Raw genomic sequence first — 11,681 nt, 5'->3', positions numbered from 1 at the left:
GGGGGGGCTGGCAGGAGGACGCTGGGAAGATCCTGACAACACGAGTTACACTGCGAAAAAAACAAAAATATTCCTACTGCAAGTGTCAGAGCCCAGGGCTCAGCGGCGGGTCTGGCCTGTCGGGCACCTTCCCCTGCACTTCAGGGGCACCAGCAGGAGCGGAGTGGGGCGGGGGGACACCCCAGCTGGCAGCTCCCTCCCTCCTACCCCTCATCCCCCATCTCGCCACATCCTGGCTTTGCTTCCATCGCTTCTCTGCAAAAGGATTTCCAAACCCTCTTTTTTTTCTTAAGCGCTTCTTTTTTTTTTTTCATCTAATTTTGTCTCAGAAGCATTTGAAGGTAAGTTAAAACAGCCAGGCAAAACCAGTAGTGAAATAATTTATGGCACTATAAAGGATGCCAAGGCACCGCAGAGCATCCAGCGCCGGCGTCCTCGTCGCCGTCTTTTATTTTTGTTTGTGGTTCTGCTGTCACAACATAACCTTTGCAAGCTCCCATCCTCCTGGAGTGAAGTGTAATCTAATTAGTCCAATTCGGGCTGCTTCGATTTGAATAATTTAGCGCGCACCTGCGGTATTAATCAATCATTATTATTTTTAATTAAGTAATTAACTCGCAGGTTTCTCGGAAAGTTTGAAGTGGCAAAATTTCTGCGGTTGAAGTCTGGAGTGGGATGGAGCCGAGCGGCTTTTTGGGGTGTGAGCAGCCACAAGTGCTGCTCATTTGCTGCAGAATTTACTTCTTTAATGGCAAACTGCTGTACAGCAGGGCCTCATTAGCACCTACATTTTCACTCCTGGCTCCCCCATCACCCAGCATCACCTCTGATGATAATTGTCCTTACACTTTGTCAAAGTCATCAGCTTTGAAAGAAAAAAGCAGCTGGGGAAGGCCCGGGGGCAGGCGGTGCTGGGGCCGGGGGGGCTGCCAAGACATCAGAAGGTTTGGGTGGGACCCTGCTGGGAGCTGTAGGTTTGCTTGGGTGGGAGCGCGGCATTCCCGGCTGGAGGCATAAACAGCTCCCACTTCGCCTCTCAAGTTCACTGAAAGCACCAAAAAAATCTTTAAAGCTTGCAAATGCAAAAAAAAAAATAATCCTGGAGATCAGGATGCTGGATTGTGTGGCAGTAACAGGGCTGCATTACAAAGGAGATCTGCCATCAGTGGAAGCAGGGGAAAAAAAAAAAAAAAAAAAAGGGTTATTTACACTGTGACTCTCACATTAAAAAAGAAAAAAAGTGTGAAGAATATCTTCACACCTGTACTTCAGTTTTCAGTAAAAATAGTTAATTATTATGGTGATGAATTTCACAGCTTCCTTAAAGAAACCTGGGTTTAAGATAGCGCCTGCAAGCCCCCAGGAGTGCCCAGCTTGGGGGGAGCAGGACGCTGGAGGAGACACAGCGAGTCCCGGGGGCTCCTGCCCGGGGCTCGGGCCCAGAACTCCTGTCCCAGAGCTCCCACCCCGCCTCTGGCAGGCACTCGCTCTGTCCCACGACGTCCCCGCTGCACCGGCGGCGCGGCCGCAGCCACAGGTACCCCCTTACAGGAACAGGAGCGTCTTTAAGCTCTTTGGTTATCGCTTGGCGCTACTGGAAGAATTACTGCCTGAAAGGTGAACGAGTCCATCCTGGCTCCTCAGGGGTTCGTGTCTCCCCGCCGCTGCAGCAAACCCACGGGTAAGGCGGGAGATGCTCTGCCAGAAGCCTCGTGCAAACAGCCCCGTATCCCAGACTCCTCCGGGTTGGAAAAGCCCTTGAGGCTCCTCCAGTCCAACCACGAACCTCACCCCGACCGTTGCCAACCCCACCGGACCCCTCAGCGGGAAGGGCAAGGCAGGGCGCAGGGTCCTCGTGCAGCGTCCCTGCCCTGCCCCGTCCCTGCTCAGGGCTTTTAGTGACGGCTGGGGACACCCAAAGCAGCTGAGACGAGGCCTCTTCCCAACACACCCTTGTCTCCCCAGCGGACCCACCTCCACCAGCATCTCCTGAGCACCAAAGCCAGCAGCCGTGCCCAGCACCCAGCCCCATCCTGCCCTAACAGCAGCCTCAGGAGGGAAACCCCCGCCGGCGCGACGGCAGCTCAGCGCCCCACACATCCCTGCCCCGCGCCTGGTCCCAGCCCCTGCACCGCACCAGGCAGCCTCACCCCGGGACAAGCGCACGCGTACACGATGAGCAAAGAGACCAGGGCTTGTTTTCCAGCTCCCCAGGACTGACTCTAAGTTGGAAATCCATCTCTCGCCTCTCGCTATGACTCAGTTTCTTGCTGTGGCCCGAGGAGACCAGGCGGCTGGGTCTAGCCTGTCAAGCTCCGGGTGTCAGCACAGCAGCTGAGAAATGAGGAGCTGTTGCAGGCTGGGATCCAGATTTTATTGAAAGAGGAGCTACAGCTCCATGGAGGAAATCCAGTACGTGCAACCAGAGCAAAGAGGGAGACAGCCAGGGCCGAGCACTACCCCCGCCATTAGAAAATATGCCTCCCTTGCTGCGACGGCACCGGGCTTGGAAAGTGATCAAAACCCATTCTTCTTACAAAATTCATAAGGCAGAGCCATCTGCCTGGCAGCCAGCTCTCCAGCTCCCGTCCCTGCTTCTCGCTGGATTTTTCCCTGCTGCCTGTGAACGGCGCGAGGCTGCCTCCCGACTGCCCAAAGCTGGGGGGGAAATGAAGGAGGGATGAAAATAGCGGCAGTGCGGGGAGGGTGGGACGGGATTTTCAAGTGCCTCCAGCGCTGGTAAAGACGAGCTGTGAGAATAAAATACCTTACGTGCAGGCACCAGCTCTCAGGACCCCGGGACGCGAGGTGGGATTTCTCACCCATCTCTACAATGAATTTGTCCCTCCAACGCATCGCTGAAACCCTGACGGCGTGCGGCGAGTCCGCAGCCGGGCGACTGTTTATTTAAATACATTTTTAAAAAAAACCCCAAACCTGTTAGGAGCAGACCATGACTTAAGTAATGTTAAGTGAATAATTCATGCAGTATTTATAATTGATGGGGGATTTAACAGGAGCAGAGCCGTAAGTGGCTTTCTATTAACTATTGATGCTCCCCGCCAGCCTCTCGACGCGCGTGGCGGGGCTCTGTGATCACAGCTCTCCCGCGATGTTTTATTTAAGTGCTGTTAAGGGTACACACAGCCTGGGGGGATGTCTCCGCTCCCAGGGAACACCGCAGCAGCCCCTGGCTCCCCCCGCAGCCGTGCCATGGGGGGCTCCTGGATCGCCCCGACCAGCCGCCGTGTGCCAGAAGGGAGGAACCAGGGGCTGGTGCGGTGCGTTCGGGGGGGTTCACCCACTGCGGGGCTGGCCTGGCTCCTTCCTCCTGCCCCTGCCACGCACGTGCCTGATGATAACCGCAGGCCTGGGTGTCCGGATAAACCCAGACCCCTCGGGATTTGCTTAGGGGTTTGTCTCTTCATGGGGTTTTGTGTCTTGTTCCAGGGACGTGCCTCTCAAATGCCTTTCAGACTTCTTTTCAAACTTCATTTGTGAGAACAGAAGCGTGATAAGAAGACCAAGCATCTTGCTACACCCATCGTTCACATCCCCATACGAAACATTCAAAAAGCTTCTAAAAATACACGTGCAAATACAAAAATACAGTCAAAAGAACCCACCCGTATCCTAACAGACAGCGCATCTGTGTTCCAAAACATCGCGTTTCTAACAAAGCTGCGATAAACACACAGTTATCATAGCAACTGAAGCCGTGTGTGGCTCAGCCCCGCGGGGAGAGCGGCAGGATCTGGCCCCGGCGGGGGGGTTTGCTCAAGCCCCTTGGGCAGCCCTGCAAGCCCAGGGCGCCGCTCGCCGTGCCCGGCACTGGCACGCACCCAGCAGAGCCTCTCGTTTGAAAAATCTCATGACTCTCAAGAGCATCGGTGGCTGCACAACTCCAGCCTAGAGGGGAGACTCGTTTGGTGCCCGGGGGAGGGTGTCCCGGCAGCCGGAGCTGTGTGTGAGCACGTAGGATTCGGGCTGGCAGAGCAAGGACAAAGCCTGTTCGCTGCGCAGGCAGGGGATGAGGAATAATTCACACTAAAGCACCATTCCCTTCAGAAAGGCTGGCAGCCTCAGGGCGAAATAAATGCTGAAATCTCCTTGATTGTTAAATAAAAGATTATTGATAAAATAACTGCTTCTAATGTGGCTCTGCTGCCAGCAGAAACGCAATATCTTTCAATTACTGCTTGGAAGCAAGGCTTTCCTTTTGTTTACGGGAAAAAAAACCAACATGAAAAGAGATGCTCGTAAAGGACTATAAAATGAAGGTGAATCTATTTTTGCCATACTCCAGATCCTGCTGGGGCTTTGGGCGCCCAGAGCAGGTTTGAGGCCTCAGGGCGGGGATTTGGCATAGCCAGGAGCTTGGGCTGAGCCCCGGCACGCCACGGAGCCACGCAACCAGCTTTCGGCACAGGGTGGGCTGGCAGGAGCTGGGGCATTCTCCTCGTGCCGGGGGAGCGCGTAGGTTCTGCCTGACGCGAGGAAAACCAGCACACGGCGCTGCAGGAATGACCTGAGCGACTTCTCGGGATTTCTCCGAGCCTCTCCTGGAGCAAAACGCGGAGCAGAGGGACGGCCCAGGCTGCCAGCCCGGCCACGGAGAAATGAAGCGAGGTGCTTCAACCCTCAACAACAGCTTCAGTTCAAGGACTGGGGCGGCGAAGGGACACAAAACCCCTCACTGTCCCTCCGAGCGCTCCCAGCTCCGCTCGCCACAGCCGAGCCCAACGCCCCGACGTTCGCAGGACCCGGGGCAGCCGTGGGGGAGCGGCCTGGGAAACGCTGCGCGGGGGCCAGTTCTACCCCCAGACACAGAGCACGCAAAGCACCACGCAGAAAATCACTTTTCTGGGGCCCTCAGGCCAATCTGCAGGTTGCGGAGGGGTAACCTGCCGCAGCAGCAACCCCCCCGCTGAGGCCCCGGGACTGCGCCAGCCCGGGGGGGGCAGCACCCCCTTACCAGCTCCACGCGCCGGCGGCTGGACTCCAGCTCCCTCTGCACCAGCTCGTCCATGTCAGCCTTCATCTCCTCCATCCTCCTCTGGTAGTACCTGGTGCTCTCCTTCTCCCGCGCCTCCGACTCGGCCGCCTTCTCCAGCTCCTCGCCCATCTTGATGATGCTGTCTCGCAAGCGCAGCACCAGCACCTGGGGAGGGTGGGGGCGAGGTGAAGGAAGGGAGATGGAGGTGAGGAGTGTTGGAGCTCCCACGAGCACCAAGCGATGTGGGGAGTGCTCCTCCCCGCACCCACCACCGCAGGCAGCGCCATCACCCAGGGCCGCCCGGCATCCCTGGGGCTCCCACGGAGCCAGCTGCTGCTTTGGGGCACAAGAGCGTTTTCCTTCATCCCTGGGCTGGGCTCAGCACGATTCAGGGAAAAGCGACAGTAAAAACATATCCTGGGGTGCCAGCAGACAGTGCTGAGGGGTGGGGATGGTGAAATGTTGCGATCGAGCCTGATGGCCTGACTGCTGGGCAATGCCCGGGCAGGGGGGAGCCTGTCGGGAAGGTGCTGTGATGGATGTGCTGACTCAGCACACACCCAGAGGCAGGGACTGTGCATCCCTGGGGGTGTTCATAGCACTGGGCCCACTGTTGTGACGCACGTGTAGATACGGGCAGTGGCATGGACCCTATGGACTGTCCACAAGCCCCTCCCCACCCCTTCCCGGGTGCTTTTTCCCCCAAAGCCGAGGTGGCGGCATCACTGCGCCCGCCTTTCCCCAGCGAGCTGCACCCTCCCCACGCGGGGTGAAGAGGTGGTACCTCGAAGCGCTTCATCTGCACGGTCTGGAAGTCCAGCTGGCTCTCCAGGTCGCGGATGCGGGCTTCCTGACGGCTGACGATGGAGCGCTCGGCCGGGCTCTGCTCCAGGCGCGCTGCTCTCGCCTGCGCTGCCTGCAGCTGGGCGAGGACGGGCTGCGTTAGCACCTCCCCAGCCCCGACCCATGCAAACACCCCCCGGCCCCTTTCACAGGTCCCCCCCCAGTCCCTTGCCTGGGTGGGACATGCACTGAGGAGCTCTTACGGCCCCCGAGGTGACGGGGCACTGCGGAGGAGCCTGGAGGATTCTCCCCGGCTAATCCCACACAGCACACGCAGCACATGAACATGGTTTTTCGAATTAAAAACGTGCTGGCAAGATGATGCGTGCCTGGGTCTCTTTTGCTTTTCTCTTCACACAAACCCTTTGAGGACAGCAGGCGGAAAAATTCACAGTTTACTCCTGCGTGGAAAGCTGCCTGGACCGAGCTGTTTCTTCAGCCATTACACCGAGATCTCCAAAGCGAACTGCTCTTTTAGTGATCGCGGTACAAGTTTGGCTCAGATTTTGTATTTGACCTAAAACTACGGGAATTTGTCTTCTTTTATCTGGCCTATCTCTAAAGAACCACCTGCTCCGCCTCGGAGGGACCGAGCTCTGCTTCTGATTCCCGGGCAGCTTAGCTACGCTCCAATAAAGCACTTAAATTAATGGGATTACTCACGGGTTTAAAATTAAATCCATGCACTCTAGGAGGGTGGGTGCAGCCGCAGAGGTGAGGCCGTGCAGCACCCACCCCGGGTCAGCGCTGGCCCAGCCCCAGCACCCACAGCTCAGGAAGGGAAGAGGGAGGAGTGGGGATCTCCATCCCCAGAGCCCTGCCAGGGAAAGTGTTCTCCATCCCCAGGCCACTGCTGGCAGAGCCTCATCCTGCCGCAGAGTCAGGGCTGTGGGCAAGCAGCAGGCAGAGAGTGGCTTCTGCACCGTGCTGCTCTTGGGGCCATGAACAACAGTCTCATTTCAGACAAGAACACGACACCCATGACCGGCACCGGTGACGCGTCGGGCACAGACGTCAGAGGATGGTCGGGTGGCTCCCGTGCCTCAGCTCTGGGTGCTAGGGGTTGGGGAGGAATTACCTTCTCCTGAAGGCTCTGCTTTTCCTTCTTCGCATCCTCCACCTGTGTCTGCAGCTCCTGGATCTGAGCGATATCCGTTGCCGACTGCAGAAAGGGAAAGCGCCAAGGGCTCGGAGCAGGGGGCACACGGTGCCTGTGCCTCTGCCGAAACAGCGAGCCACACCTGACCTGGGCTGAAGGAGCTTAATTCTCCTGACTCGATGCAACTTTTCTAAGTTTTGAAACAAATATTTGCAGATCAGGACAGAAACCATGTTGTCAAGGTCAATTCTGACCTCGGGGTCCCTTCCGATACAGACTCCCGGCTCCATAACACCAGCGCAAGGGCCACCAGGGTGTGAACTGTCAGCCTGGCCAGCCCACCCCTGCCCCACCAGGAGTCCTGGGGTCCCTCAGCTCCAGGGACAATCCCCTGGGAGAGCCTGCCTTAGTCTGGATATTGCGCAGAAAGCCCCAGGGCTGTCTGTCATCACTTTTTAATTTCTGCATGAGAAAACTGTGAAAGAAAGAACAGAAAAGGATCCAGACGGGGATGCTACAGGATTCTCCAACTACTGAGACTAAAGCCAAGCCACCTCTTGAAAGAAGCCTCAAAACTACGGGTGAGAGGAGCCGGAGCCATGAGCCATCCTCTCATCACAGCATCTCCCCAAGACGGGGACTGCCGTGCGCTCTCAGCCGGGCCTCGGGGTTTGCCAAACCCTCCCGGGGAGGGAGATGCTGCCCCAGCGCCCGCTGCCCCGGCTCCTACCTGGGCTATCAGAGCCTTGTGCTTTTCCATCAGCTCGTTCAGGTCTTCCTGGTCCTCATCGATGCGTTTCAGGAGGTCGGTTCTCTCATGCTGCAGCTGGTACAGCTGCTCGTCCACCTGTGGGAGGATCCAGGGGGCCGCTGGCTCACGCATCCCGCGAGGGACCCACGGCACAGCCCCCGCCCCGCGGCACCCTCGGGACTTGCTGCCACGCCGGGGGAGGCGAAGGCAGCTCCTGCCCGTCGGCGGGACGCTGCGCCCTTGCCGTGATTTTACCCGCCCATTAAACCACCCAGGGGCTGTTGTTCCCAAAGAGGCCGGGTGACCTAGTAAATACGCTCGGTGATTTAGGAGCTATGCTGTCTATTGCTGACAGTGAAAAAGCTGGTTGTGTTATCCAAACACAAGGAGGTAGGACTGTGCTGCTGCCCTCCCACCCCCCTGCTCGGGCTGCGACTCCACCAACTCACCAGGGTCTTGTTTCTGCTGAGGGTCTCCAGCTCCGTGTGCAAGTTCTCCAGCTCCTGGGCTGCTGTCTGCTGGGACTTCTGGGCCTCTGCACACTTGGCTTCACTCTCTTCCAACTGAAAAAAAAAATCGGGTGAGATGATAATTAAAGGAGCAGAAACCACGCAGGGATTGTGCCGTTGCCCTGGCCGCACAGCCACGTCTACTTACACTTCACCCCCCGAGCATCTTCCCCTGCTAACGCACACGGAAACTCAACCTTTCAGAAACCTGTTGCTGCTCTCCAGCCCGTCTGCTCCTGGTTTACAACGAAAACATTTCCCTTCCCAGCCGGTGCGTCCACGGCAGGTCCCTGCCCTCCTCACCGCGGATCCCACCGGCGCCGAGCGTCCCACTGCGTGCCCGCGCGCGCCCCTCGATCCGCGCACCCGCCCTCTGCCTGGGCGCTGCCGCGGCGGGGTAGAGCTGGGATCGTTAATTTGCAAAATGATGTGAATTACATGTAATTCCTGATGAGAGCGATTCATGATTCGGAGTTTGCAAATGGGCCTTTCATGTGGCATAAATTGCATTTGCAAAATACACACGAAACATCACCTTTATAAATGCTGATTTGCTCTTGGGTTTTATAGCTCAGCCATTCAGACCACAACAATCTTAAATGGTCCGCGAGCATCTGGAAGATGCAGCATCATCCCAAAAACTCACGCCGCCAGGACGGAGTTTCTGTAGGCTGTACCTGAACATCCAGCTCCTTCTCTTGATCACTTGGGTTTGTTTCTTTATGAAAAAAAAAAAAAATTAACCTCTCCGCTGGCTGCTCACTTCCCATGCCTGGTCCCCGTTCCCCTGCAGAGGACACAGAGCTCCTGGGGGCAACGGGAGCCGCTGGGCACCACAGCGAGAGTTTGAGGATTTTAGACTATTTTCTCAGGGTTTATTCGTCTTGTTTTACTCTCTCCCCCAAGAAAAGGGGGATTGCGAAGAACTGTAACTGGAGCAGTGCTCAGCCAGTTTCCTTCAACTGCTTGGCGTGATTGCGAGCAGCAATGGGAACCTTTTCCCCCTCCATCCCGGGGCCAGAGCAACGGCCTTTCTGGCGCATGTGGACGTGAGACCTTCAGCCTCCACTTTCCTTCCTAAACTGCATCCCCTTTTCACTAATTTTAACTCCTCTGGTGAGAAAACCTCTGCCTCCTGGGACCACCATTTCCATGTCTGAGCCCTTGTGTCAACGCTGCACGAACCGAAGAATGGATGGGAAGAAATAACCCCAAACATCTTCGGGCCTCCAGCTACAGCGCCCGCCAGAATCTGCTCGCCATGGGAAACACAGAGCTCTGACACGGACAGATTCAGCAGTTCGAAACCCGCAAAACCGCTATTTAAAATGATGTGCCTGTGTCCCAGCCCGACCCGCGCTGACGGATTGCCCCGCCAGTCTATTCATCCATCCGCAGAGCCGCTCTCGCAGCGACACGCGCCGTGTTCCCCTTTCTTCCACCCGCTGAAAAAGAGCCTTTGTGTTTTGCATAAAGCTCGGGCAGGCGTCACCAAAGTGACCCGAGCGATAGCTGCTGGGAGACGTGAGAGATGCTGATGGGACTGACTGCTGCTTTTACGGCCGAGGGCTTTCCCACCTGCCCAGCTTCGCGCTCCTCCAGAACCAACCCCATCCACAACCAGCCCCGGGGACGATCCCATCCCCTGCCACGATCACACTAAAACTCCAGATAGTTTAATCAGAGGGAAACGCATCTTCAAGTCCTCTCATTAGATACAAGCTTCCACTTCACTTCATGTAATGGAATTTTCCCACTTGGGAAGAATAAATTGAAATTCCCCCCCTCAAAAAAAATGCATAATGTATGATCTTCTGAGCAACATTAGTTTGCTGTGCTGCACCATCTGTTAAATACCTGCGCAAAATGGATGGTTCAGCCTTATTAAGAAACAATGCTATACTTCTAGCCATATGGATTTTGATTAACGGAAATGTAGCATTTTAGCAAAGTTTTTATTCTGGTGGAGGTTTGTGGGCTGGTGGTAGGATGTACCGGCTTTTGAGAAAGTCGTCATGAATGCCATTAGAAATCGTTTAAATTTAAAGGATGGAATAACCATGAGGCATTTTTTAACGCACGCAGAGCCCCAGTGTTGGCGGTGCAGCAAAATCTGGATATTCCCAATATTAAGGCTCCCCCGTCTCCAAAGCGAGGGAGCTGGGGATGGATCTTACGGCCCCGTGGCCACGGGCAAGAGAAAGCAAACCCCTGCACGAGCCCGCCTCGCTGCGGGGACCGGGCGGCTCGGGGAACAAGGCGTTATTCCCCGAGCGAGATGGGGCTGGACACCCCAGGGATAGAGCATCCCGGCATCGCCGCTTGGCCCCTCGGATCAGCACGTGGGAAGGGTCCCCCCACCCCGCAGCGGGCTCTGGCGTGGGGCGTAGGGCCCAGCCCCGTTAGCAGCACCGGGGGCTGGGAAAGAGCAAGGCAGGGGCTGGGCATCATCTCCAGCCCCGAAGCAGGATTTGGGAAGTACCGAGGGATTAACTGTTAAGCGTAGCATGACAGCGTGAGCCCAGGAAGGTTTAAGAAAGTTGTTTTGGCCAACAACAGCCAATCTCGCTGCCTGCCCTGGCCACGGCCATCCCCTGCCCTGGCCGCCCATGGCGGTGGCACAGGCACGGACACGAGTACGGGCACAGGCACCCCGTCAGCCACGTCACGCCGAGCTCACCTTCCCCTTCTCCCCCGGCACAGGTGGGAACAGCTGCTGCTCACAGCTGTTATTTATGCAGAACTATTATCTCAATTATATATGTATGTTGCCGGAATCGTTCATGCCTCCCGATTAGTTTGTTTCCAGGGGAAATGTACAGTACAGATTAATTACCGAGCGGTTTTGGAGGACTGGCATCGTGAGCTCAGCCCCGGGGCTCGGCATTGTGGGGTGGACGTGTGGGGCCAGCCTGGGGATGGGCAGCCCCGTGCCACCCCTGTCCCACAGCAAGGCACCCCGCGGCACCCCCAGCTCGCCCCAGGGCTGAGGCCATCCCTGGCTCGGTGGGCACAAGCGTGGCACACGCCTGCAGCCGGGTCGCTCGGCTGCGGGTGAACCCGGGGTGTCTGCGCTTCAACAACGGCAAAACCCGCCGCGATCCCCGCTCCTGCCTCACAGCATCCCTATGGCAACGCCTCCCCAGCCCAGCGCTGCTGGAGCTCCTGATCAGACAGAGACAAAACGCACTGAACAGAAGGTGACACACAGGGCTGCGGGGGAAAAAAATGGGAAAAAAAAAAATTACCTTAACCACTGTTGGCGTAATTACAGAGAATTGCTCCCTACAAGAGGCGCTTCTCTCCCCGGCCCTCACCGGGTCGCACAATTCGAACCCGGAGCCCCGCAAATATTTCTGGCAGCTTCTGCTTGGTGAAGAGGGATGTTCCACGGGGCAGGGAGCTGCCCCCTCACCCGAAGGCACCCACCTGCTTGCGCAGCCGCTCCAGCTCCTGGGTGCCGGCGCCGGGCTCCCCGGGGGC

The 11,681-nt window shown here is 57.0% G+C and overlaps 1 protein-coding gene across 1 annotated transcript in view; it reads right to left on the bottom strand.

Moving 5' to 3' along the window:
* Positions 1-11,681, bottom strand: part of MYO18B (myosin XVIIIB) — a 66,505-nt gene that overhangs the window by 14,033 nt on the left and 40,791 nt on the right. The window contains exons 26-31 of the mRNA XM_026859991.1: positions 11,628-11,681; positions 8,139-8,252; positions 7,669-7,785; positions 6,918-7,001; positions 5,781-5,918; positions 4,976-5,161 (exon numbers count right to left, since the gene is read on the bottom strand). Coding sequence (XP_026715792.1) covers positions 4,976-5,161; positions 5,781-5,918; positions 6,918-7,001; positions 7,669-7,785; positions 8,139-8,252; positions 11,628-11,681 — 693 coding nt within the window. The remainder of the gene's footprint in view (positions 1-4,975; positions 5,162-5,780; positions 5,919-6,917; positions 7,002-7,668; positions 7,786-8,138; positions 8,253-11,627) is intronic.

The sequence above is a fragment of the Athene cunicularia genome, assembly GCF_003259725.1.
Source record: "Athene cunicularia isolate RWA chromosome 15 unlocalized genomic scaffold, athCun1 chr15_part1, whole genome shotgun sequence".
Lineage (NCBI taxonomy): Eukaryota > Metazoa > Chordata > Aves > Strigiformes > Strigidae > Athene > Athene cunicularia.
This window is presented reverse-complemented; position numbering and strand designations above follow the sequence as displayed.